This window comes from Telmatherina bonti (assembly GCF_933228915.1).
Source record: "Telmatherina bonti genome assembly, chromosome: 10".
NCBI lineage: Eukaryota > Metazoa > Chordata > Actinopteri > Atheriniformes > Telmatherinidae > Telmatherina > Telmatherina bonti.
This window is the reverse complement of record NC_136628.1, coordinates 37,381,150-37,408,997: the sequence shown is the minus strand read 5'-3', so window position 1 is coordinate 37,408,997 and position 27,848 is coordinate 37,381,150. Positions and strand designations below refer to the sequence as shown.

General features: G+C 46.7%; 1 protein-coding gene across 1 annotated transcript; it reads left to right on the top strand.

Moving 5' to 3' along the window:
* On the top strand, positions 1 to 27,833 carry st6gal1 (ST6 beta-galactosamide alpha-2,6-sialyltranferase 1). The gene is made up of 9 exons (XM_079248217.1): positions 1 to 137; positions 1,481 to 1,568; positions 11,672 to 11,878; positions 12,478 to 12,840; positions 12,929 to 13,193; positions 17,420 to 17,517; positions 18,089 to 18,190; positions 19,012 to 19,186; positions 27,205 to 27,833. The coding sequence occupies exons 2-9, from the start codon at positions 1,557 to 1,559 to the stop codon at positions 27,474 to 27,476; spliced, it is 1,494 nt and encodes a 497-aa protein (XP_079104343.1). The 5' UTR covers positions 1 to 137; positions 1,481 to 1,556; the 3' UTR covers positions 27,477 to 27,833.
* The last annotated feature ends 15 nt before the right edge of the window (positions 27,834 to 27,848 follow it).

Sequence of the window (27,848 nt, the reverse complement as noted above, 5' to 3'; positions counted from 1 at the left end):
GACACCCGCAGCCGACCCGGACAGGGCGAGCGGAGGCACCGCTAACATGGCGGCGGGAACGTCAAGCTGCTCGGTCCCATAGCGACGATAAATCACAGGAACGACGCAGCGTCGCGGAGGAGCATCAATTAAGTCAGGTTAACAAATAACAATGTAACACCTCAGGCCGACTGCTTGCCTGTCTGTCTGTCTATCTATCTATCTTTATTTATTTATTTATATGTGTGTGTGTGTATATATATATATATATATATATATATATATATATATATATATATATATATATATATATATATATGTGCATTTTTTTTTTTTGCGAGTCGTGCATTGATCACATGATGAATGTGTCTCAGCAGGAGGATGAAAATTGAATTGAAATCCCAGTAAATCATTGATATCTGCACGTTGTTTTGTCAGATTTTGACACTGATAGTTTTGGTTTTTGCCATGAAAGAATCTGGATAATCTGAAGCAACAGAAAAGGGACGTTAATGTTATTAATATGAACAGTTTTATATTGTGGATGTCGCTGGGGAAATGGGAAATAGGTGCATGGCCTTGTCACCTGGGTGCTGCTAAAAGCCTGCTTTCTGTCTGTCAGACTGGCTGATATTTGCTGGTTTTCAGACATGAAACTACAGAAATGGGAACAAAATGTTTTGTGACATTCTAGGGGCATTTTTCTACTCTGAAATAGGTCATAGGTTGTTGTAATTCTCGGAAAATGAAGGAAAAAAGGACAAAACGTCCAAATAAAAACTTTGAAATACCTTTGTAGCTTTAGAACTTGTGATAACGACAACTTTAAAATATTACAACGGTTGGAAAGTAAACAGAGAGCAACCTGCAGAACAGTTTCAGCTACGTTCTCATTAGCGCTTCCATCTTGAGTCCTGCAGGGACTGGGACTGCTGGCATTTCCCAGTTCTGCCCTCAGAAAATATCCCATGTTATTCCACAGTTACACAACTGATACGCAGAATATTTTGCCTTTGATTCGGCCAAACTCCTTTTAGGTTGTATCAGAAATAAAAGCTGCAACTAAACCAGACAATGAAAGCAGCTGGAACAGAGGTCAGCGTGGCAGAAGAGCTGTCAGACCGGCTGAAAGCAAAACAAAACACAAAGTCCTGGAACTGAAATGAGAGACGAACACGCAACACACATGACAAAAACAGAAAACACTTTGTTGTTTATTATTCCCTGCCTTGTCAGAAATAAAAAAAGAGTGTTTTTAATGCCGAAATGAGTTTCAGTCTAAAGTAAATGTGGAAACTTCTTTAACTTACAGTGGACATAACGCCCCTCCATAAACGGTAGGACACCTAGGAAAATGCTGCCATCTGACTGTAAATGTAAATGTCTCAGTTTCAGCATCTGATGTGATGTTTGTGTTCCAGCAAACACAAACACACCAACTAGTTTCAGGTGTTCAAAAGAAGCCAAAGCAGTAAAAATGTCCGTCTGTCTCCATCCACAGAGGGGATGAAGGCAAACCTGGCGGCTGCAGCCCGTCTCTAAGCAACAACAACACCGCCTACGCTCGCAGACTCATCATGGGCTACAAGGTAATGTCCCGTCTTCGTCTTCTCCAGCGTAAAGGCGAGGAGGGAACGGCGTGCTGATGATGTCTTTATGAATATAAGTGGAACTGAGTCTGAATGTGATGATTCACACCTCCAGAGGTAGTAACGGCCGCTGCAGGTGTCACACTCCTCCAGCTGCATGAATCACGCGGGTTTAACCGAGAGAAATGCTGCAAACCAAAGAGGACGAAGGAGACAGGGTCATCCTGGCTCCGGTGTCGGCTGGTCGCTGAGGATTAAAGGCTGGAAAGGCATTTAAACGGAATCACCTGCTGGATGTCCTGCAGAGAAAGCAGGAGATCATCCAGCCAGGGACTGGACTCATGTAGTTGGACCATAGACCGTACAAGAAAGATGGATGGAGCCTCCGGCGGTTAAAAGTAAGCCTATGTGGAAGTGCATAAAACTGCAGTTCCCCCTTCATCTACTAGGGGCTACAAAACAGAGCAATATAGACTCCCATGTTAAAAAGACCAACTTCACAGCAGAAATAAACATGTTTACATCAGAAATAAACATGTTTACAACCTGGTTCAAAAATCCATTTTCGGTTTAATAGGTCAGGTTTACGTTCATGTCCCACAACTGTGGGGGGAGTGAATTTTTTTCTAACTCGCCCGTTTAAAAGTAATTTAATCCCGAAATTCGACATATTTAGGGGCGTGTCTTTTTGATTGACAGGTACCCGATCTCCCGCTTCAAGTAAGAAGCACGTAGAACAACCGCGGTTTTTAGCCGGTAAACAACGTGACTTAGCTTTAGCCCGCTTACCTCAGTTAGCTGGTTAGCTCCTATTATCTGCGGGTTAGCTCGGTTAGCTCTTAGCTACAGAAAGCTCGGAGTTCGCTCGATGTCCATCACCCACCATGATGCTCACAGCCCCCCTCTCAGCTCCACCTCTTTCCCCATATATGTAGTTGGGCAAATGCTCAAGGTACATGAGGCGTTACATGAAGCAGTGCTTCATGTAACGCCTCATGTAGCATTTCATGTTGCGCTTCATGTAGCGCTTCATGTAGCGCTTCATGTAGCATTTCATGTAGCGTTTCAATTTGCGCTTCATGTAGCGCTTCATGCAGCGCTTCATGTAGCATTTCATGTAGCGCTTCATGCACTGCTTCATGTAGCATTTCATGTAGCGCTTCATGTAGCATTTCATGTAGCGCTTCATGTAGCGCTTCATGCACTGCTTCATGTAGCGCTTCATGTAGCACTTCATGTAGTGCTTCATGTAGCACTTCATGTAGCACTTCATGTAGTGCTTCATGTAGCGTTTCATGTAGTGCTTCATGTAGCGCTTCATGCAGCGCTTCATGTAGCATTTCATGTAGCATTTCATGTAGCGCTTCATGTAGCGCTTCATGCACTGCTTCATGTAGCGCTTCATGCACTGCTTCATGTAGCGCTTCATGTAGCACTTCATGTAGCACTTCATGTAGTGCTTCATGTAGCGTTTCATGTAGTGCTTCATGTAGCGTTTCATGCAGCGCTTCATATAGCATTTCATGTAACGCTTCATGTAGCATTTCATGTAGTGCTTCATATAGCATTTCATGTAACGCTTCATGTAGCACTTCATGTAGTGCTTCATGTAGTGTTTCATGTAACGCTTCATGTTGCGCTTCATGTAGCATTTCATGTTGCATTTCAATTTGTGCTTCATGTAGCGCTTCATGCAGCGCTTCATGTAGCATTTCATGTAACGCTTCATGTAGCATTTCATGTTGCGCTTCATGTAGCATTTCATGTTGCGTTTCAATTTGCGCTTCATGTAGCGCTTCATGCAGCGCTTCATGTAGCATTTCATGTAACGCTTCATGTAGCATTTCATGTAGCGCTTCATGTAGCGCTTCATGCACTGCTTCATGTAGCGCTACATGTAGCACTTCATGTAGCACTTCATGTAACGCTTCATGTAGCACTTCATGTAGCACTTCATGTAGTGCTTCATGTAACGCTTCATGTAGCATTTCATTTTGTGTTTCAATTATCGCTTAATGTAGGGCTTCATGTAGCGCTTCATGTAGCGCTTCATGCACTGCTTCATGTAGCGCTACATGTAGCACTTCATGTAGCACTTCATGTAGTGCTTCATGTAGCGTTTCATGTAGTGCTTCATGTAGCGTTTCATGCAGCGCTTCATGTAGCATTTCATGTAACGCTTCATGTAGCACTTCATGTAGCACTTCATGTAGTGCTTCATGTAACGCTTCATGTAGCATTTCATTTTGTGTTTCAATTATCGCTTAATGTAGGGCTTCATGTAGCGCTTCATGCAGCGCTTCATGTAGTGCTTCATGTAGCGCTTCATGTAGTGCTTCATGTAGCATTTCATGTAATGCTTCATGTAGCATTTCATGTTGTGTTTCAATTAGCGCTTAATGTAGGGCTTTATGTAGCGCTTCATGCAGCGCTTCATGTAGCATTTCATGTAGCGTTTCATGTAGTGCTTCATGTACTGCTTCATGTAGCGCTTCATGTAGTGCTTCATGTAGCGTTTCATGTAGTGCTTCATGTAGCGTTTCATGCAGAGCGCTTGTTGTCTCCACAGTCACTGGATGAAGGTATCCGTCCACATCCAGTAGAGATTTCCTGATAAGGAGGCAGTTTATCGGTTCCATTCTGTGTTGCTGCATTTCCATTGCCGTGCAGGGACAGCGTGTCATTTTCTGCTGTTGCAGCTGGATTGTGCGCTCTGCAGGGATTAGGGATAAATTTCATGCTGCGGCCAACCAATCCGCCGCTCCTTGGTTTGATTGCATCCTGCTGCATAACCGTCTAATTCCCTCTTACTCCACCCGAACAGATTAAAACACACTCTTGCCTTTTAATCGTGTACTTTCTGCCTCCGTAAGTCTGAGCACACACACATTTCTGCTGACTGTGTGTGTTTGTTCGTGAGTCTGGCTTCAGACTGTGGGGCTCAGGAGGAGAGAAGCTGCTTTCTGCCAGACCTTCAGCGATGCAGGTCCAGGCATCATTTCCCCACAAAGATAACCAGACAAACGTGTGTGTGGACATAAATCTGCCTGAGAAGTCATGTGACATGTGTAAGCAGATGCCGGGTGATGCCGCCATCTGTTTGCAGCGCCTCGTCACGACTCTGACGCCAGCTTTACCCTCACCGTCGGCCATTTTGTAGACCACAGCTGCAGGTTTTTCACGCCTCTGATGTGAAGGAAAGTTAGTTCCACATGCTTCTGGTGACTTTTAGCAAATTACCAGCTGATGAGGATGATGATGATACATATTTTTAGCTGTGTGAAGAGGAAGGACACATGATGCCGTCGGACATGTACCTGACCGTACCCCAGAAAGGAGCTAGAAGACAGCTGTGGACTGGTTCACCAGTTTAAAACCAGCTCTGAAATGGGGCCAAGCTGCCGCACAACTTTGTCCATCATGTTTCATCTTCCAGCATGACGTCACCACAACCCTGATGCATGATAATTAAAAAACATACAATGTTTTACTACTACAGACACATACAATGATGATTATCTTTTAATGTTTTTTTCTTTAATTTATGAAAAATAAGCTGGCCCATATAACAGATATTTTACAATATATATTTATTAATTTATTAATATTTCATGTACCATTCACATAAAAACGCAAGAAAATAGAAATATAATTGATTGATAAATATGTCAAAAAGGAAGCAGGAAGGCACCAGTGCTTATTGATTCTCACGTTTATTCCACTGATGATTGTTGACCTAAACATCTGTTTCCACATTAACATCAGTTCTTTACAAAGTAAAAGAAAGAACAAGCACATATGTACTTTTTCTTCAATGAGAGGAAGAATACTGGATGACTTACTGATGGATCATGTACCATTCACATAAAAACACAAGAAAAAGGTGGTAAAGTTGGTGTGATAAAAAGATCCGTGGAGGTCAAAGATATCTGTTGTTGTGATGCAGAAAGCTGAAAAGCGAGCATGACCCCCCGCTGTTACATGTTGCTGATGACTTGTCTTTCTACATTATGGGAAGTGTTGTGTGGAGGCTGGTAAATGCAAACTGGTTGGGTTAAATAATGTTGAACTTTGTTTCTAAAAGGTTTTAGGTAAATAAATTAATACTTGTTGTTGTCCAGTGATGAACTGTAGCATCACATGTTGTTATTGTTACCTGTCTCTTCACAGTGGAGTTCAGGGCTGAGACGATATCGTACCTACCCACACTCCCACATGAGAACAGGTTGTCAGTGCTTTTCCTTTGTACACAGAGTGAAGAATGTGAAGTTGGTAAATGCAAACTGCGGTTGTTTACATGAGAAACTGTGGGGAAAAACAAATCAAGACTTCGATTTGTTTAGTAAACAAATCAGTTTAACACTGGAAATCTCCTGCTGTGATGCCCAGAGGAACGCCAAAATGAGCAACTCAACGACCTCAACCGGCCAGATTAGCTTCTCACAGACGCAACGAGCGTCCAGTGCTCTACAGTCGAACATGGACGCACTCAGATCGGGTGAGGGGAACGCTCAGACGTCTACTGAGACCTTCTCTCCTGACTACAGACCAGAAGTGGTTTTCAGAACACACTGCATTGTCTCAGTCATTACAAAAGGCCCACTAGCTTTTAACTAGAGATGTCCGATATTTTCGGCCGATATCGACATTGAAATGCAACATCAGAAATGATCTGCATCGTTTTTTAATTGTTTAATGACTCAGCCTTTATACAACATGTAGGTATTATAAATCAAACGTCTCCTCTAACTCAAAATGAGAAAATATCTGAGATGTCATGTATCGTTGTTGTTTGGTACGATTGCTCCCAAAATATCAGTATCAGTTGGTATCGGTATCAAAAATTAAAAATATGTATGAAGGATATCGAGAAAAACTGCAAAATCGTACATTCTTCTACTTCTGACCATTTCTCACGTTCTTCGCGTAGCTTTTATTCGGCATCGCTCAGGCGAAACGAACATCTAGCGTAATGATGTACAGACAGCTTGTTTTCACGTGAGAGATAACTGCCTGCCGAGGGACTTCTGTGGGAACAGAAAGTGTTTCCAAAACTAGTTTTGGTATTTTTCACTAAGTAATGGCGAACAGTGAACAGTCTCCTGTAGACTGCAGACAGACCAGGGCATCAGTCCAGCATGTAGTCCGCTCGACTTCCCGCCTGCTAAACTGGCTGTGAAAAACCTCGCTAAACCTCGACCTCTCTCTCGTTACAACACGCCGATCTCACGTTAAGGCAAAGCAATTTTATGTTCTTTCAGTTTTGCAACATAACAATAATTTCCTAATTTACAGAACTTCCTCCACGTTGCCGACTGCAACCAGGTAGGGGACTTTTTTCTTCTTGTCGAGGCCCCGAGAAGAAAATTACGTCATTTTGTTCTTGCAGACATGGATGAAAACAGAATTTTCTTCTTGTGGCACTCCGAGAGGTATCGTGTGATCTAACTTCGTGTCAGTCATCAGTTATGTGTCAGATGTTGCTAAGCAACGACAGCAGTGCCGTTATAATGCGCCGTTATAAAGTTGTTTACAACTGTCAGAAAACACCAGACATGGAATAATAAAACCACAAGGTTTGTTGCTGTTCTCAACTTCTGCGTCTTCTTCGGGTATCATTTAGTTGCCGTTTACAGCATCGTTTTCTTCATCTTTCTCATCTTCTCTGGTTTGTGTCTTTCAGCTGTACAACTCAACACTGCCCCCGTGTGGTTTCTGGTGGTATTGCCCCGTTTCCTACGTCACGCAACAGATAGCTAAGCTACTTAAAAATGGACAAAATTATGCACGTAACATGCCGTTGTACATCCATCTGCGTTTCTGTCTCCTTCGTCAAGCAGAAATAAGCCGTTATGGTCGACGGCAGGAAAGATGTCGGAAGGTTTTTAAAAGACTAGCTAAACTTTTCTGCTGTGTGCTCAGAAAGAACTAAATGCAAACCTCCTCTATTGCTGCCGTGTTTATAGTTTTTGTTTACACTCGACAATTTTTGGCAACTTTATCTGGTCCGGGTTGCTCAATGTGCCCCCTAGTGGTGTCCTGTGGTTACAAGCGTCGTACACAAGTAAGTCCAGCCACCCATCACACTAGGCCTGGGCGATATGACCAAAATCTCATTTAACAAAATAGCTCTTTTTATATCCCCATAACAATATAAATAACTATATAAAACTGTTTCTATAATGTTGTGTAAGTCAGTTATGTATCAGATGTTGCTAGGCAACGGGAGCAGTGATTTCTTTCCATCTGGGGGAACTATGGCCGTAGGACGTTCCACCTGCTGCAGCGTTTGGTCTGGAGTTTATTCTGAGCTTTCGCCTCCACTTGACGCTGCTTTTGCTCGTTGACTCTGTTCTTTATTCTGTATTCTTTATCCTGATTCCTGCGCAGGAGATAAAATGAGTTAGTTGTGTCAGAGTCCCTTGTTGGGACTGTGAGATAGTCTGTTGTCGGTTCCACGTCGGTCTTTTTATATCCAAACTGCATCCATGCAACAGAAATTTCCCTGCTCATCTTTTAGTGAATTATCCTGCTCTGCATAAACGATAGAGCCTCATATGAAAGAATAGACATTTTCTATCGTCCAAACGATATATATCATCATATCGCCGAGCCCTAGAAGAACAACAAAGTTCTCGCAGGGACGTAAAGAGCTTTGGAGGTTTTTTCAGACTAATAATTTCCTCATCAAGTATAAAACAAGTCATTAGTTTCATTCAGGTGTGTTTGAGTCGAGTTACCTCTAAACCATGCAGACCAGAAGGTCCTGAAGACCTGGGCTAAGAAACCTTCATCCAATCACTTGAGCTTCGGCTACCGTTGTGTCACCAGAGTCCTTTTTCCGCTCAATACAGAGTCCCTTAAAATCCACAAGTCCCTGCGCTGCATCTAGGCCAGAGAGAACCGGAATATATCGACGTTATCTGAGCGTTCTCTGTGCAGCAGCCCGTTCGTTCTGCCTCTGGCGGCAGGATGGATAGACATAACCCAGAACTGAAGTATTGACTTCATGGCACTCTGCTGTTTGCTGTCTATGGATCCGCTTGCTTCCTGCCCCACTCTGGTTCACCACATGCCTGTAGTTAGGTTGCAGAAAGCTCACTGATGTGTTTACTGCTTATCCAGGTCAAGGTTGTGGTTTCTCACCTCCCATCGCTGGGATGTGATGGGATAGATAACCCCTCCATCACTTCCCAGGCCTGTCCCTGAGTCCCTTCTCTGATGGTCCATGACTGGATCTCCACAGGGAGCCTTTATCCCAGTAAAGCCTTGAATGGTGCCGTCAGGCAAAAGCGATTCATCGTAGAGCAACATGGTCACCAAGCAGACTGGAAGCAGCTGGAAAATGTAGGAAGGTAACAAGCAAAACCTCGCAGAGCCAAGCGTGAGACGGTATGAACCCAGCATCAACACTGCTTCTGCTTCTGCCTCTGTGGTCGCTTTAAGGGTTAAATAAAACTTTAAATGGAAGGAAAACATAAAAAGTGATTTGCATCGTTTTTTCTTTTTGGCTCATTTTTATTAGATATAAACTTGCCAGAAACTGCCGACAGACGTGTCTTTAGCGCTGACAGGAGCCAGTTTCTCCATTTAAAGGGAGTGGTTTCCATACCAGCCAGGATTCTGCTCCGTCCTGGAAGAGCTGAAAACCGTTTTGTCGGCTGGAGTCTACACATAATTATGCAGTCATGTTGCAAATTCCCTTTTGTCTGATTTCTAGGTCACTCGTTTCTGCTCCCACAGTTCGTTTCCGCACCTTTCTGTCTCTTTGTTCGCGACTAAACTCGAACATTTTCCTGTTGAGGCGAACTAGTTTCTACGTTTTGCTGCATCTTGTTGTGTTTAGATGGGAAGAGGGAAGATTCAGCCCCTCTGCTCATCTTTAACTCGTACGGTTCAGCGGCTTCACGTCCATTAGATGTGACTGACAGTCCAGTCACGTTGCTGAATCTCACTGCTTCTCTTCTTTCCATCCCCCCTTTTTTACTCCTCCTCTCATTCTCTGCTGACTCTTTTTGTCTTGCTCTTTTTCCATCTGTCCTCCTGTGAATCCAACCATCTTCTTCCTCCTCCTCTTCCTCCTCCTCCTCCTCCTCCTCTCTCCCTGGTTTCGCTCGGGGCACCGAAGGCGCTCTCATTCCTCTCTAGGCTTTATGTACTTTTTGCACTCGGAGGAAACCGTTGAGCTACTTGTGTTCTGAACGTAGAAGCGACGTCTGAAAGGGAGCAGATGCTCTGAAGCAGAGGTGCCTCGAGTCCAGGCCTGAAGATCTGCTGTCCTGCAACACACTGGATATGAATAATGTCTGGTTAGCAGGCCAAATAAGCGACATCCAGCCAGAAGAAATGCACCTGAAAGTTGCAGGATGGTTGATCTTTAGGACTAGACTTGGACACCCCTGCTCTGAAACCTTCATGTGCTTTTCAGCATAACGGAGCTTCGCAGATGTGGAAGCTGCCGACTCCATCGGCACTAATGTAACCCCCCATCCCATCAGAGATCTGGATCCTCTTCACATATGATGGAGCTAGAGCCGGGCGATTAATCAATTTAATCAATTAATTCGAATTTGCTGTTTATGGAGATTTATTTTTATGAAAATCTGGATTTCTTTTTGCCCCGCCAGCACCTTTTGGGCTTCCGTACCTTATAGTGACATCAGTGCGCTCCCGCTGGTTTCCCACAGAAACGCATAAACACAACATGGCAGCTAGCAACGAACAACAAGTTCCCTCTCTGCGTTTCCTTTACATTTTTTTGCTAAATAAAAACGGTATTTGTACGTTTCGACAAACAACACTTGTGATTTGCGTGTGTTTCCATTGAACAATGTTCATCACATTAGCATCACATGCATCAAAAATGCGGTTAATGCGAAGTGGGCACGTAGCGTTTTTCTTCTTGCTGCGTAGAATTTGCTTCCGATTTTTTAAGCTTTTCTTTCTCACTTTCTTTTCTAAAACTCTGAAATTGTTCATTCCACACCGTGCCATCTTTACCTGGTCACTGGTCGATTTTAACAATATTTGAGACTTTTATTTAGATGTAGGTGTTTCCATTAGAGGGTTTTTATGGCGATACTTAGTTTTTTGTGCAGTTCTAGTTGTAATGGAAACGCAGGGTTTTCAGTGTGGGAGGGGTGTTGTCACATGCTACAGGGGTCTGAAGCCAGATGAAGTTGACAGACTCGTCTTTCTTGCCAAAAATGTGTAAATTAAACAAAAAACAGCAAGAATGTAATAATACATGTCTGTTCTAAATATAGCTTTAATAACATTCAGGGATTTTTTTAAAAGTAGTATTTTGTATCAAAGAGGTCAATTTTTTTCTAAACACACGTTAAGTGTAAAGAAACATTCATTTTTATTCCCTCATTGCCAACGTGGGAAATTGTTTTAGTTTTTTAATGTCAAAATACTCTAAAAGGAATTATTATTTTTATTCCAAAAGGAGGAACTTTTATTTATTATTTATTAGCTTTTTATTTTAGAATAAAGTTACACAAGTGAAGTGAGACCTATTTTTAAATGTTTGATCAAAAGTTAAAAACTATCTCACAGAGGAAACGCACAAAGTACAAACATGTTGTTACTTATAATGTTTACAGCGGCAGCGCCTGCATCTCTTTTTATAATCTAGTTCAACAGCTTGTTTAGTTGCTCTTTAAATTCAGATAAACTCCTCGGCTGGCTGCAATAAAAGCATTTTTGAAAAAGAATAATTTTTGACGTTTGTAATTTATTACTATTTGTTTCATTACAGTAAGGGGAATAAATCAATTAAAATGGGAAATTGGATTTGGTTTAAAAAAATCTGAGATTTTATTTTTTGGCCGTATCGCCCAACTCTGCATTTCAGGCTGAACTGTGTTCACAGACAGTGGTTTCTGAATCTTCCTGAGTCCATGCACTGGTTCCCAGTAGAGGATCATGTCTCGTTTTCATGCAGTGCTGCCTGAGGATCCTTAAATCAACGGTTTAAAGATGGCTGACGGTGTTTTAAGAAGTATGTTGGCAAATTGAAATTCCACGGGGAGTAAAAAGTTCCTGATTCCATGTGGTTATTTTTGTCTGGCGCTTTAAGCAACTTGTTTCCTCTGCAGATCCCCGGAGCGGCGATGGACCGGGTCAGCCTGCTGTGGCGTCTGAGGCGTCGGGCTCGCCGCGGAGCCGTCTGCATGGCTTTCTTCTGCATCTCCATGGCTCTGCTCTACGCCCTCTGTGCTGAAAACAGCGTGCCCGTCACCGACGCCATCTTCGGGGTCCGAGCACGAACCCGAGCTCAGCCTCGCACGCACTCCGTCATCAAGGTTTGTAGCTGGTTTTGCTGTTCAGATGCTGCAGCTTTGGACACACTTCTTGTACAGTAAGAGCATGACTTTCTTCTGGGATTGGCTGTCCTGTTTCCCACGAAGCACGTCTGTCATCGTTGTGGAGGTTCACTGTGAAGCATGCATGTTGCCATGTTTGTCCAGCAGAAGAGCTGGGAGGCTCAACGGTGCATCAGTTACCTTCAGCCAGCTGATGAGGTTTTGACCAACTGCAGATGCACCTCTCAGGTCCTGGTTCAGGTCTTTGCTGGATTACAGATCCTGTACATAGTCTTTTAGTCCTGATTTGTTTGTCCTCCACATGTCCAGTTTCTGCCTCCATGCTGAGACGTGCTAACCGCTAGCAGCTAACTGGAACCCCCTTGGTCGCTGCTAAATTCCTGTTTTCTGTCCGTCAGACTGGCTGATCTTTGCTGCTTTTCAGACAGGAAACTAAAGCAATGGAAACAATTGGGTGTGTGGAAAAAGTGCCTAAAGAACAACTTTAAACCAGTTCGTTGCTGTGTTTTCTTTTACGTGTCGACACAATTCTGGTTCTTCTGCTATTTAAGCTAACTTTAGTCTCATAATCACCGTAGGTGCTGCGAGGTGGAGCCAAACCCATGTTCATCGACCTTAAGAAGCTCCCAGGTGTCGTTCCAGGTGATCCTAACCGTCCCATCCCCGTCCTCTCCTCACCGAACCACACCCATGAGAGCAGGGACTCTCCATCCAAACGGACATCGAAGACACGGGAGTCCTCTGGGTTCTTCTCTCACCTGCTGCCCCGCCCCTTCACCCGAGCGTTGGAGACCCTGTTCAAAGGCCGGAGGAAAGGGGAGCTGAGCGGCAAAGGCGGGGAGTTGTTTGGGCCTCATGGGCTTCTGGGAGAAGTGTGGAACGATGAGATGAGCAGCAACATGCTGGGAAGCAGGCTGAAGAAAGTGGTGCAGAACTACCAGGTGAGACTTCCCACCAGAACCCACACTGGGTTTGGTAACCGGAGCAGCTTGTTGGTTCTTGGTGGTTTACTTGTGGACTTTCTATCAGGCGATGAATAAATATGGGGTGAAGATGACTGGCCCCGGTGGCGACTCCAGCAGGCCGAAGCTAAGCGGCCCCGAGCTTCTCTGCCAGCTTAAGGGGAAGGTAGAAGTGGCGACTTTGACTTCAGACCTCCAGCCCTTCGCTACCCTGCCCTGGGCCGCTCAACTGCCTCAAAAGCAGCTGACCTCTGACCTCGGGCCGTACAAGAGCTGCGCCGTGGTGTCCTCAGCAGGGTCGCTGCTCAACTCTGGGCTTGGCAAGGAGATTGGTAAGGGATGTTTCCGATGGGTCTGATTTTTGATGAAATTGGAAATGCAGTTTGGTTTTTAAAAAAATCAACAATTTTCAGCAGTTGTTCCCCATTTGTCTCTTACTGTAAAACTTTCATTTGCTCAGATTGTTTTGAGATGCAACCAGTTCAGCAAAGAGTTATGTGTCGATATTCGGAGCTGTTTTCCTTCGTCTTTATTTGTCCTCCATACAGCAAATTAACCAAAACTATAAATAAATCCAGAGTTTGATGCCTGGTTAAAAGCAACCACAAATGAAATCATGTCTTACCATGTTTTCCTGGTTTTAACAGACAATTAAACAAAAACTCAGATTATATTAAATAAACACTTTATCAGGTCCATCTTCTGGTACCAGGTTGTACCACTCTTTCCTCTAGAACTACCCTAATGTCTGGTGTCTGACCTGACTTTGTGGATAAAGCCTAAAGGTGTTCCTCAAAGTTCAATTTTGGGACCCAGTCTGCTCTCAGTAAATAGCTTTGCTATGTTTTTTTCTACATAACATTTTTATGCTGATGACACTCTTATTTACACCCACTGGTCAAAAACTGGTCAAGCTTTTCAAACAGAGTTGATCCCCCTTCTTTAACCCCAGAACTGTCTTAATTGAGAATCTCCCGTTCCACCACATCATGATGAGAATCTCCCGTTCCACCACATCACCATGAGAATCTCCCGTTCCACCTCATCACCATGAGAATCTCCCGTTCCACCACATCGTGATGAGAATCTCCCGTTCCACCTCATCACCATGAGAATCTCCCGTTCCACCTCATCACCATGAGAATCTCCCGTTCCACCTCATCACCATGAGAATCTCCCGTTCCACCACATCGTGATGAGAATCTCCCGTTCCACCACATCGTGATGAGAATCTCCCGTTCCACCACATCGTGATGAGAATCTCCCGTTCCACCTCATCACCATGAGAATCTCCCGTTCCACCACATCACCATGAGAATCTCCCGTTCCACCTCATCACCATGAGAATCTCCCGTTCCACCTCATCACCATGAGAATCTTCCGTTCCACCTCATCACCATGGGAATCTCCCGTTCCACCACATCACCATGAGAATCTCCCGTTCCACCTCATCATGATGAGAATCTCCCGTTCCACCACATCGTGATGAGAATCTCCCGTTCCACCACATCGTGATGAGAATCTCCCGTTCCACCTCATCACCATGAGAATCTCCCGTTCCACCACATCACCATGAGAATCTCCCGTTCCACCACATCGTGATGAGAATCTCCCGTTTCACCACATCGTGATGAGAATCTCCCGTTCCACCTCATCACCATGAGAATCTCCCGTTCCACCACATCCCCATGAGAATCTCCCGTTCCACCACATCATGATGAGAATCTCCCGTTCCACCTCATCACCATGAGAATCTCCCGTTCCACCTCGTCACCATGAGAATCTCCCGTTCCACCACATCACCATGAGAATCTCCCGTTCCACCTCATCACCATGAGAATCTCCCGTTCCACCACATCACCATGAGAATCTCCCGTTCCACCTCATCACCATGAGAATCTCCCGTTCCACCACATCATGATGAGAATCTCCCGTTCCACCTCATCATGATGAGAATCTCCCGTTCCACCTCATCACCATGAGAATCTCCCGTTCCACCTCATCACCATGAGAATCTCCCGTTTCACCACATCATGATGAGAATCTCCCGTTCCACCTCATCATGATGAGAATCTCCCGTTCCACCTCATCACAATGAGAATCTCCCGTTCCACCACATCATGATGAGAATCTCCCGTTCCACCTCATCATGATGAGAATCTCCCGTTCCACCTCATCATGATGAGAATCTCCCGTTCCACCTCATCACCATGAGAATCTCCTGTTCCACCTCATCACAATGAGAATCTCCCGTTCCACCACATCATGATGAGAATCTCCCGTTCCACCTCATCATGATGAGAATCTCCCGTTCCACCTCATCACCATGAGAATCTCCTGTTCCACCTCATCACCATGAGAATCTCCCGTTCCACCTTATCACCATGAGAATCTCCCGTTCCACCTCGTCACCATGAGAATCTCCCGTTCCACCTCGTCACCATGAGAATCTCCCGTTCCACCACATCATGATGAGAATCTCCCGTTCCACCTCATCATGATGAGAATCTCCCGTTCCATCTCATCACCATGAGAATCTCCCGTTCCACCTCATCACCATGAGAATCTCCCGTTCCACCTCGTCACCATGAGAATCTCCCGTTCCACCTCGTCACCATGAGAATCTCCCGTTCCAACTCGTCACCATGAGAATCTCCCGTTCCACCTCGTCACCATGAGAATCTCCCGTTCCACCTCATCACCATGAGAATCTCCCGTTCCACCACATCATGATGAGAATCTCCCGTTCCACCTCATCACCATGAGAATCTCCCGTTCCACCTCATCACCATGAGAATCTCCCGTTCCACCTCATCACCATGAGAATCTCCCGTTCCACCTCATCACCATGAGAATCTCCCGTTCCACGTCATCATGATGAGAATCTCCCGTTCCACCTCATCACCATGAGAATCTCCCGTTCCACCTCATCACCATGAGAATCTCCCGTTCCACCTCATCATGATGAGAATCTCCCGTTCCACCTCATCACCATGAGAATCTCCTGTTCCACCTCGTCACCATGAGAATCTCCCGTTCCAACTCGTCACCATGAGAATCTCCCGTTCCACCTCGTCACCATGAGAATCTCCCGTTCCACCTCGTCACCATGAGAATCTCCCGTTCCACCACATCATGATGAGAATCTCCCGTTCCACCTCATCACCATGAGAATCTCCCGTTCCACCTCATCACCATGAGAATCTCCCGTTCCACGTCATCATGATGAAAATCTCCCGTTCCACCTCATCACCATGAGAATCTCCCGTTCCAACTCATCACCATGAGAATCTCCCGTTCCACCTCATCACCATGAGAATCTCCCGTTCCACGTCATCATGATGAAAATCTCCCGTTCCACCTCATCACCATGAGAATCTCCCGTTCCACGTCATCATGATGAAAATCTCCCGTTCCACCTCATCACCATGAGAATCTCCCGTTCCAACTCATCACCATGAGAATCTCCCGTTCCACCTCATCACCATGAGAATCTCCCGTTCCACCTCATCACCATGAGAATCTCCCGTTCCACCTCGTCACCATGAGAATCTCCCGTTCCACCTCATCACCATGAGAATCTCCCGTTCCACCTCGTCACCATGAGAATCTCCCGTTCCACCTCGTCACCATGAGAATCTCCCGTTCCACCTCATCACCATGAGAATCTCCCGTTCCACCTCGTCACCATGAGAATCTCCCGTTCCACCTCGTCACCATGAGAATCTCCCGTTCCACCTCGTCACCATGAGAATCTCCCGTTCCACCTCGTCACCATGAGAATCTCCCGTTCCACCTCGTCACCATGAGAATCTCCCGTTCCACCTCGTCACCATGAGAATCTCCCGTTCCACCTCATCACCATGAGAATCTCCCGTTCCACCTCATCACCATGAGAATCTCCCGTTCCACCTCGTCACCATGAGAATCTCCCGTTCCACCTCGTCACCATGAGAATCTCCCGTTCCACCTCATCACCATGAGAATCTACATACCTACTCAGGTCGGCTGTGGAGGTTAAACCATGTCCTGCTGATACAAAAGGGACCAAACAAGATCTCCTTGAATCATTCCAGCAGCAGCCTGAAGCGTTGATCCTGACGGCAGGATGGATCCACGTTTTCATGTTTCCACGACTCTCCCTATGTGGAGAAAATAACCCACTTCCTTTCGTGAGCTGACTTGGACCAAATCCCAGACTGTTTCTTTGCTCTGGGACAAAATGATCCTGTTGGATTTAAGCTGTGATCAGTTTACAGGTTCCTTTCTCAGCAGTCTTTGGCTGGTTTTCTGTTTTTATATCTGAGCATGAAAGTCAGACAGCAGCTGTCGTATCTGGTTAGTTCCCACTGGAATCAACACCTGTTGTATCTCAGTAAACGAGGCCGAGACTCAGATGGAGAATGAAAACACGGGAAATGACTCGCTGAATGAAGTGGCTTTTCTGTCAAATGCAACTCCTTCATGAAGAGTCCAGAAATGAGACGAAAAATAAAAAATGAGACGAAACGTCACCAAAGGGCTGAAGATGTGCTTATTCCGTTTAATGTCTCCTCAGACTCCCATGATGCAGTGCTGCGCTTCAACGCTGCGCCCACCCACAGCTTCGAAAAAGACGTCGGCTCCAAAACTACAGTCCGCCTCATCAACTCGCAGGTAAGCGCCATGCGTGTGTCTGGACTGCTGATCGATGAAAAGTGATGGAAATAAATTTTCTTTCTGGGATTAAAAAGGATTTTTTTACTTTATGAAAAAGAAACAAATGGAAACCATAAGAGGCTCCGACATGAACGTTGAACAACCTTCCATGTTCCACCTTCACCGCTACGCTGGAGGAAAAGCAGCAGGACGACTGGTTGCCGTGGCAACAGTTAAAGACCACGCTGCTTTTTATTTTTGTCCTCCTGCGCACGCACACGCTTTGGCAGAAATCTGCTGTTAAACCAGTCATCAGATGTATCTCCTGTAGTGGAGGAAGACGAGGATGAAGGCCTGCAGTGGGCTGGTTGCTTTGGCTGCTGCAGGTCCAGAAAACTCCTCCCTGTGACCAAAGCTTCTGAAACCACCTGGAGGAACCTCCAGATATTCCGGTTTGTTGCATCGTTGGAGTGTTATCAGGATCCCATCCGCTGACATTAAAGTCGACCAGCGTCATGTATGCTCATCGTCTGCATCGGACACGTCTCTGCCGCCGTTGTCTCAGTCTGTTTGGTCATCTGTCCTACAGGTGATGGCGTCTGATGACCATCGCTTCCTGTCCAGCTCGCTGTACAGCTCAGGCGTCCTGGTGGCGTGGGACCCCGCCCCCTATTCCTCCAACCTCAGTCAGGTGTGCTTTGGAGAAGAAATGATGCAGCTCAACTGATGAGTGATAATTGACAAACTGTTGCCTGGTGTCAAAAAAACACCACTTCTGTCATATTATATTATATTATATTATATTATATTTATTATATATTAGTTCTATGTATCTATATGTACGTGTGTGTGTGTGTGTGTGTGTATATATATATATATATATATATATATAGAGAGAGAGAGAGAGAGAGAGAGAGATAGAACTGATAATATATTATATCATAAGATACTGTAATAAAAAAGAAAATTAATACAATATGTACAATATAATATAATGTACAATTTTAAATCTTTTCATTTTAATTTTGTTTTAGAATTTATTTTTATATCTAATTTGATCACTCATAAATTTATTTTATTTTTTATTACAGTATTTCATTGTTTTTGTTTTATCATTCATGCGTTACAGATCTTAAAAGAATAGAAAACATTTATTTAGATATAATATGATCAGATTTCAGCTGATAGAGAAAAAATGTTTTTTTATTTTAGTTCATTTTTCAAACAATTGGCCTCTTAGTTTTCTAGTATAAAAAATATGTTTTACTTGTTTAATAGTTCAGTAGATGTTGTGACATTTTATTCCTGTAAACAGAAAATCAGACGAAGCAAAGCTCAGATCATCCAGACGACACAGATACTTCCACCATATGTTGTTTCTTGCTGTAAAATTGTCTTTTAATAAATATCCATTTATGGTTTCTGTTAGACAAATGTCGTGCACACTGCTCATGGTGTTCATTGACCAGCAGGGGGGGCTATCCCTGACACGGCTGCTTTTCTCTCCTGCAGTGGTATAACAGGACGGACTACCCCATCTTCACCCAGTACCAGAGATACAGGAGGGTCCACCCGCAGCAGCCTTTCTACATCCTGAATCCTCACTTTGAGTGGCAGGTCTGGCAGCGGATCCAGGATAACATGGCGGAGCCAATCCAGAAGAACCCGCCCTCGTCCGGCCTCCTTGGTACGACAAACATCCACTTCCTGTTTACAACATGCCTCGTACAGAAGAAGGACGGTCTCATCAGTTTTATTCCAAAACGCTGCTGATGTGTCTGTGCTTGAAATAAATCCTAAAGCTCCTGCTAGTTTCCATGGAGATGAAGGTCCTGCTAGTTTCCATGGAGATGAAGGTCCTGCTAGTTTCCATGGAGATGAAGCTCCTGCTAGTTTCCATGGAGATGAAGGGGTTTTATCGTGAAGTATTTTGTCTTTCGATCATAAACTACGAAGGTTTCACATCTTTCTGGACCCTCATGGTGTTTCTAAGGTGAATGTGGCGTCTCTCTCCGTATTTTCCTGACTGTCTGTCAGCGGAGACGGCTGAAGACATCCTGAGATATTTACCTTGTAACACCTCTGTTAAACATGTAGAAAACTGCTCAGCTTCACCTTTTATCTTCTAGTGTCGTACAGTTCCTTGTCACGTGGTATTTTACTCTGTCCTAAGATTACTTTATGGAAGAATTACTCTGTCCAAGAACTACTCTGTCCTAGGATTAGTTTATGGTAGGATTACTCCATGGTAGGATTACTCTATCGTAGGATTACTCCATGGTAGGATTACTCTATGGTAGGATTACTCTATCGTAGGATTACTCCATGGTAGGATTACTCTATGGTAGGATTACTCTTTGGAAGGATTACATTTATACATGGTGGTTGCTTCCTAGAGGAACAGTGCTACCATGTTCTGGTTTCTACTGACAGTTATGTGGTTTTCTTTCAGGAGGAGCTGAATTTTACATGTTTTACTGTGTTCCAGCTGAATTTACTGACTCAGTCATACATGTTGATTCTGACACGTCTGCAGTAATCTGACATGCCTCAGCTCACTGTGGAGACCAAGATCATGCATACAGACCTTGTCGTTGTGTAGATATTTTTGGTTTGTCATGTCCGACGGGGGGCAGAACAAAAAGCCTCGGTGGCTTTTTCCTCTTTCATAATTTCATCTGATGTATTATTAGACATGCAGAAGTCTCAGCAACACGGCTGCATGTGCTGGTCACCTTTACAGCAACACGGCTGCATGTGCTAGTCACCTGTACAGCAACACGGCTGCATGTGCTGGTCACCTTTACAGCAACACGGCTGCATGTGCTGGTCACCTTTACAGCAACACGGCTGCATGTGCTGGTCCCGAGGCATTCCCAGGCCAGCCGAGAGATGTAATCCCTCCAGCGTGTCCTGGGTCTTCCCCGGGGTCTCCTCCCAGAGGGACGTGCCTGGAACACCTCACCAGGGAGGCGTCCAGGAGGCATCCTGACCAGATGCCCGAGCCACCTCAACTGGTTCCTCTCGATGCGAAGGAGCAGCGGCTCTACTCTGAGCCCCTCCCGGATGACTGAGCTCCTCACCCTATCTCTAAGGGAGAGCCCGGCCACCCTGCGGAGGAAACTCATTTCAGCCGCCTGTATACGAGATCTTGTTCTTTCGGTCACGACCCACAGCTCATGACCATAAGTGAGGGTAGGAACGTAGATCGACTGGTGCATTACTGCAGACGCCGCACCGATCCGTCTGTCGATCTCGCGCTCCATCCTTCCCTCACTCATGAACAAGACCCCGAGATATTTAAACTCCTCCACTTGAGGCAGGACCTGACTCCCGACCCGGAGAGGGCAATCCACCCTATTCCGGCTGAGGACCATGGTCTCAGATTTTGAGGTGCTGATTCTCATCCCAGCCGCTTCACACTCGGCCGCGAATCGCTCAAGCGAGAGCTGGAGATCACGACCAGATGAAGCCAACAGGACCACGTCATCCGCAAAAAGCAGGGACCCAATCCTGAGGCCACCAAGTCAGACACGGGGGACACGGTCGAATGCCTTCTCCAGGTCCACAAAGCACATGTAGACTGGTTGGGCAAACTCCCATGCCCCCTCCAGGACCCCAGAGAGGGTATAGAGCTGGTCCACTGTTCCGCGACCAGGACGAAAACCACACTGCTCCTCCTCAATCCGGGATTCGACTATCCAGCGGACCCTCCTCTCCAGGACCCCTGAATAGACCTTACCAGGGAGGCTGAGGAGTGTGATTCCCCTGTAATTGGAACACACCCTCCGGTCCCCCTTCTTAAAAAGGGGGACCACCACCCCAGTCTGCCAATCCAGCGGTACTGCCCCCGATGTCCACGTGATGCTGCAGAGGCGTGTCAGCCAGGACAGCCCCACAGCATCCAGAGCCTTAAGGAACTCCGGGCGGATCTCATCCACCCCCGGGGCCTTGCCGCCAAGGAGCTTTTTGACCACCTCAGCGACTTCAGCCCCAGAGATAGGAGAGTCCACCCCTGAGTCCACCAGCTCTGCTCCCTCATGGGAAGACGTGTTGGTAGGATTGAGGAGGTCTTCGAAGTATTCCCTCCACCGACCCACAACGTCCTGAGTTGAGGTCAGCAGCTCCCCACCTCCACTGTACACAGTATTGATGGAGCACTGTTTCCCCCTCCTGAGCCGCCGGATGGTGGACCAGAATCTCCTCGAAGCCGTCCGGAAGTCTTTCTCCATGGCCTCGCCGAGCTCCTCCCATGCCCGAATTTTTGCCTCGGCAACAGCCGAAGCCGCATGCCGCTTAGCCCGCCGGTACCCATCAGCTGCCTCCAGAGTCCCACAGGCCAAGAAGGCCCGATAGGACTCCTTCTTCAGCTTGACGGCATCCCTCACTGCTGGTGTCCACCAACGAGTCCTGGGATTACCGCCACGACAGGCACCAACTACCTTACAGCCACAGCTCCGGCTGGCCGCCTCAGCAATAGAGGCACGGAACACAGCCCATTCGGACTCAATGTCCCCCGCCTTACTCGGGACATGTTCGAAGCTCTGCTGAAGGTGGGAGTTGAAGCTCGCTCTGACAGGGGACTCAGCCAGACGTTCCCAGCAGACCCTCACAACACGTTTGGGCCTGCCAGCTCTGACCGGCTTCCTCCCCCACCATCTGAGCCAACTCACCACCAGGTGGTGATCAGTTGACAGCTCCGCCCCCCTCTTCACCCGAGTGTCCAAGGCATGTGGCCGCAGGTCCGACGATACGACTACAAAGTCGATCATTGAACTGCGGCCCAGGGAATCCTGATGCCAGGTGTACATATGGACACTCTTATGCTGGAACATGGTGTTCGTTATAGACAATCCATGACGAGCACAGAAGTCCAATAACAAAACACCATTTGGGTTCAGAGGGGGGGGACCATGCCTCCCAATCACTCCCCTCCAGGTCTCACTGTCATTGCCCACGTGAGCATTGAAGTCCCCCAGCAGAACAATGGAGTCCCCAGAAGGAGCACCCTCCAGCACTCCCTCCAAGGACTCCAGGAAGGGTGGGTACTCTGAACTGCTGTTCGGTGCATAAGCACAGACAACAGTCAGGACCCGTCCCCCCACCCGGAGGCGGAGGGAAACTACCCTTTCATCCACCGGGGTAAACCCCAACGTGCAGGCACCAAGCTGGGGGCTGATGAGAATGCCAACACCTGCTCGGCACCTCCCACCACGAGCAACTCCAGAGTGGAAGAAAGTCCAGCCCCTTTCGAGGGTACTGGTTCCAGAGCCCAAGCCATGCGTCGAGGTGAGTCCAACTATATCTAGCCGGAACCGCTCAACCTCGCGCACAAGCTCAGGCTCCTTCCCCACCAGAGAGGTGACGTTCCACGTCCCTAGAGCCAGCTTCTGCAGCCGGGGATCGGACCGCCAGGGTCCCCGCCCCTTGCTGCCGCCCAGCTCACATTGCACCCGACCCCTACGGCTCCTCCCGCAGATGGTGAGCCCACGGGAGGTGGGGCCCATGTAACCCTTTCGGGCTGAGCCCGACCGGGCCCCATGGGCGAAGGCCCGGCCACCAGACGCTCGCTCTCGTACCCCGCCTCCAGGCCTGGCTCCAGAGGGGGGTCCCGGTAACCCGCGTCCGGGCAAGGGAACATTCATGCCCAGGTTAGTCGTCATCATAGGGGTCTATGAGCCGTGCTTGGTCTGGTCCCTCCCCTAGACACCTGTTTGCCATGGGTGACCCTACCAGGGGCATAAAGCCCCCGACAACATAGCTGCTAGGATCTTCGGGACGCACAAACCCCTCCACCACGATAAGGTGACGGCTCAGGGAGAGGAGAATAATTTTCCTTTTCAGAAAAATTCCCTTTCTTGGCAGGGTTAAATCCCAGAAGGATATTTTTTTAATATAATCTGTCTTCCTCTACAAAAAGAAATAATTTTTCTTTTCAGAAAAATTCTCCTTTTTGGCAGGGCTGAATCCCAAAAGGGTTTCTATAAAATTCTAAACTTCCTCTTGAAGAAAGACAATCCCTCTTTTAGAAAAATTCTGTTTCTTGGCAGGTCTAAATCTCAAAAGAGTATTTTTTTTCCCTCAATACTATTATATTTTCCTTTTCAGAAAAAATGCTCTTTCTGTTCAGAAAGAACCACCTTTTCTGCTGGGCTAAATCTCCAAAGTATTTTTTTTTTGCTAAAATTCTATCTTCCTTTTCAGAAAGACTGCTCTTTCTGTCCGGAAAGAGCTATCTTTCCTGCAGGGCTAAAATCTCCAAAGAGTTACAGATCCCACACAATGATAAGTTCTCCACCGTCGTTTCCATTTCGGTCCAATTTCTTCTATGGATGCGTTGGGGCCGCAGCGGAGCTGCAAAAGCCCCGTCTTCAGGCTGCAGCTAAACTGCGAAGCCGTCTTTCGGTTCTTTGTCTAAAGTTCTTATACTAAAAATCAAAACTCTACTTTCTAGTAAAATACATTTCCCGGATACTGTAGTATGATTTGATTTCACACAGAAAACTCCACCTTCAAGGGATGATGCATTTTTTGGATAGAGTGGGAGAGAGGAAGAGAGAGAGTCACACAAAGAAACTTTATTTTTAATGAGCTAAGATGTCTTCTGGACCGGGTGATGCAGAGTTGTGCGGCGACCAAGTTCCAGCGATAAGATAAGGGTCTTCCTTTCTCGCCTTCTTCAGGCCACAGCTGAGAAGATAGAAGGGAAGTTCCTGCCGGTGTCTGACGTTATGAAATTCATAGTCTTTTTTGAGAACAATGACAATCTGTTTTCAGGCTGAGAGAGTCTCTGTTATGGTGTTAGGCATTTCAAACTCCATCAAACATGCCAAGTCTCGATGCAGCTTCTTAAAGTAAGAGCGCTGCAAAGAGGAGGGGTACATAGGGGTGAATTCTCCCCTACTAACTTCCTAAACACACCGTCTATCATACTACTCTACAAACCTTTATATAGTAAATATAGTTTCACAAGAATTACTACTACTAAAAACCAAATGTTTATAAAAGTTTACTACAGTTAATTGAACTATTGTATTACAAACAGCACAAAACATCTCTATGTTATCCTCTCCACTCTGCAATCCAAGGTCAACTACAAGGGGAAATTCCTCTCGCCTCCCCCACAGCTGCATACAGGGCCTAGAGTAAAGAGAAGGAGAAGAGGGAGGGGGGTCCCGCTCTAACCACCGCTCCACAATCTACAAACATAAATTTATAAAGTTAGAAAAGTTACTAAAAAGGGTCATATTAAAACTAATCAACTACTGCGTTACAAACAAAATACATATCGTGTTAAAGCTTGTGATAATCTGAAAAACATTTGTGAATCTAAAGTGAATATATGATTTCAGAATAGCTTTTCTAGGGTCAGGAGGTCAGAGGGGAAGCTCCTGACACAATCTCCTGGTCAGGCCTTTCAACAACCTGTACAGCAACATGGCTGCATATGCTGGTCCCCTGTACAGCAACATGGCTGCATATGCTGGTCACCTGTACAGCAACATGGCTGCATATGCTGGTCCCCTGTACAGCAACATGGCTGCATATGCTGGTCACCTGTACAGCAACATGGCTGCATGTGCTGGTCCCCTTTACGGCAGCACGGCTGCATATGCTGGTCACCTGTACAGCAACATGGCTGCATATGCTGGTCACCTGTACAGCAACCTGGCTGCATGTGCTGGTCAACTGTACAGGAACATGGCTGCATATGCTGGTCCCCTGTACAGCAACATGGCTGCATATGCTGGTCCCCTGTACAGCAACACAGCTGCATGTGCTGGTCCCCTTTACGGCAACACGGCTGCATATGCTGGTCACCTGTACAGCAACATGGCTGCATTTGCTGGTCACCTGTACAGCAACATGGCTGCATATACTGGTCACCTGTACAGCAACATGGCTGCATGTGCAGGTCCCCTTTACGGCAACACGGCTGTATATGCTGGTCACCTGTACAGCAACATGGCTGCATTTGCTGGTCACCTGTACAGCAACATGGCTGCATGTGCTGGTCCCCTGTACAGCAAAATGGCTGCATATGCTGGTCACCTATACAGCAACACGGATGCATGTGCTGGTCACCTTTACAGCAACATGGCTGAATGTGTTGGTCAACTGTACAGCAACATGGCTGCATGTGCTGGTCACCTGTACAGCAACATGGCTGCATGTGCTGGTCACATTTACAGCAACATGGCTGCATGTGCTGGTCACCTGTACAGCAACATGGCTGCATGTGCTGGTCACCTGTACAGCAACACAGCTGCCTGTGTTGATCACCTTAACAGCAACACGGCTGCATGTGCTAGTCACCTGTACAGCAACATGGCTGCATGTGCTGGTCACCTTTACAGCAAAATGGCTGCATTTGCTGGTCACCTGTACAGCAACATGGCTGTATATGCTGGTCACCTATACAGCAACACGGATGCATGTGCAGGTCACCATTTACAGCAACATGGCTGCATGTGTTGGTCAACTGTACAGCAACATGGCTGCATATGCTGGTCACCTGTACAGCAACATGGCTGCATGTGCTGGTCCCCTGTACAGCAAAATGGCTGCATATGCTGGTCACCTATACAGCAACACGGATGCATGTGCTGGTCACCTTTACAGCAACACGGATGCGTGTGCTGGTCACCTGTACAGCAACATGGCTGCATGTGCTGGTCCCCTGTACAGCAAAATGGCTGCATATGCTGGTCACCTATACAGCAACACGGATGCATGTGCTGGTCACCTTTACAGCAACATGGCTGAATGTGTTGGTCAACTGTACAGCAACATGGCTGCACGTGCTTTTCACCTGTACAGCAACACGGCTGCATGTGCTGGTCACATTTACAGCAACATGGCTGCATGTGCTGGTCACCTTTACAGCAACACAGCTGCATGTGCTGGTCACCTTTACAGCAACATGGCTGCATGTGCTGGTCACCTGTACAGCAACATGGCTGCATGTGCTGGTCACATTTACAGCAACACGGCTGCCTGTGTTGATCACCTTAACAGCAACACGGCTGCATGTGCTGGTCACATTTACAGCAACACGGCTGCCTGTGTTGATAACCTTAACAGCAACACGGCTGCATGTGCTAGTCACCTGTACAGCAACACGGCTGCATGTGCTAGTCACCTGTACAGCAACACGGATGCATGTGCTGGTCACCTTTACAGCAACACGGCTGCATGTGCTGGTCACCTTTACAGCAACACGGCTGCATGTGCTGGTCACCTTTACAGCAACACGGCTGCATGTGCTGGTCACCTTTACAGCAACACGGCTGCATGTGCTGGTCACCTTTACAGCAACAGGGCTGCATGCGCTGGTCACCTGTACAGCAACATGGCTGCATGTGCAGGTCACCTGTACAGCAACATGGCTGCATGTTTTGGTGAATGTTGCCTCTAATGTTGCCTCTGCTTGTGTTTGTTCGTCTTCTGAAATGCGAGCCTGGAGAATCTGGTCTGTTCGGGTTGTAATACACTGGACTGGAGCGAAACCAGTTCTTCTGCTGGTGCTTCGTTTAGAGGTCACATCATGATTTTTTCCTCTCATGTCACATGACCTCGGTGTCCATAGCGCTGCAGTTTGAGCTCCTCAAGCGGGTCATGTTCTGCAGCCCTCAGTCTCCTGTAGCGCCACTGCTGAGGTAAACGCGACGTTCTTCCATCACTAATCCTCTGCTTCCTCCACAGGCACCGTCCTGATGATGTCACTGTGTGACGTGGTGCACATCTACGAGTTCCTGCCGTCCCGCAGGAAGACAGAGCTCTGCCACTACTACCAGCGCTTCTACGACGCTGCCTGCACCGTCGGCGCTTACCACCCCCTCCTGTACGAGAAGAACCTGGTGAAACGGATGAACCGCGGCCCCGACCGCGACATCTACACCCACGGACGCGTCACGCTGCCCGGGTTCAGCACCATGAACTGCACCCAGGCCGCTGAAGGCCTGGCTGAGCGCTGACCGGACGACATGCTGAATCCTGCATGAAGAACAAGGACGCATGAAAACCTCACAATCACTGCCAATCCGAGACGACAAAAAGCTCAATATGAATATTAAACACACATTTCTCACAGCACACACACACACACACACTGGAGTCCAAACAGCTGCTGGTCAATTCTGCTGGAAACACACTGACAGATTCCACTGCAAAGTGTGTTGCAGACCATCCCGACATTCCTGCCAAACAGCTTGAGCCGGTCATCACTTCCCTCCCAAACGTCTGCAAAATGCAGATCATTTCGTACAAAACTGACAGAAATCAAACGAATCTTAGATCTGTTATGTGAAGCTTATCACACCAGGTGTCGAGTTTCCAGCACATTCAGT

What these genes read in the sequence shown, in the direction of transcription:
- st6gal1 (XM_079248217.1), top strand. An exon ending in GCACGCACTCCGTCATCAAG is followed by an intron (nt 11,879 to 12,477) that starts GTTTGTAGCTGG and finishes TAATCACCGTAG; the next exon opens with GTGCTGCGAGGTGGAGCCAA. An exon ending in TGGGCTTGGCAAGGAGATTG is followed by an intron (nt 13,194 to 17,419) that starts GTAAGGGATGTT and finishes ATGTCTCCTCAG; the next exon opens with ACTCCCATGATGCAGTGCTG.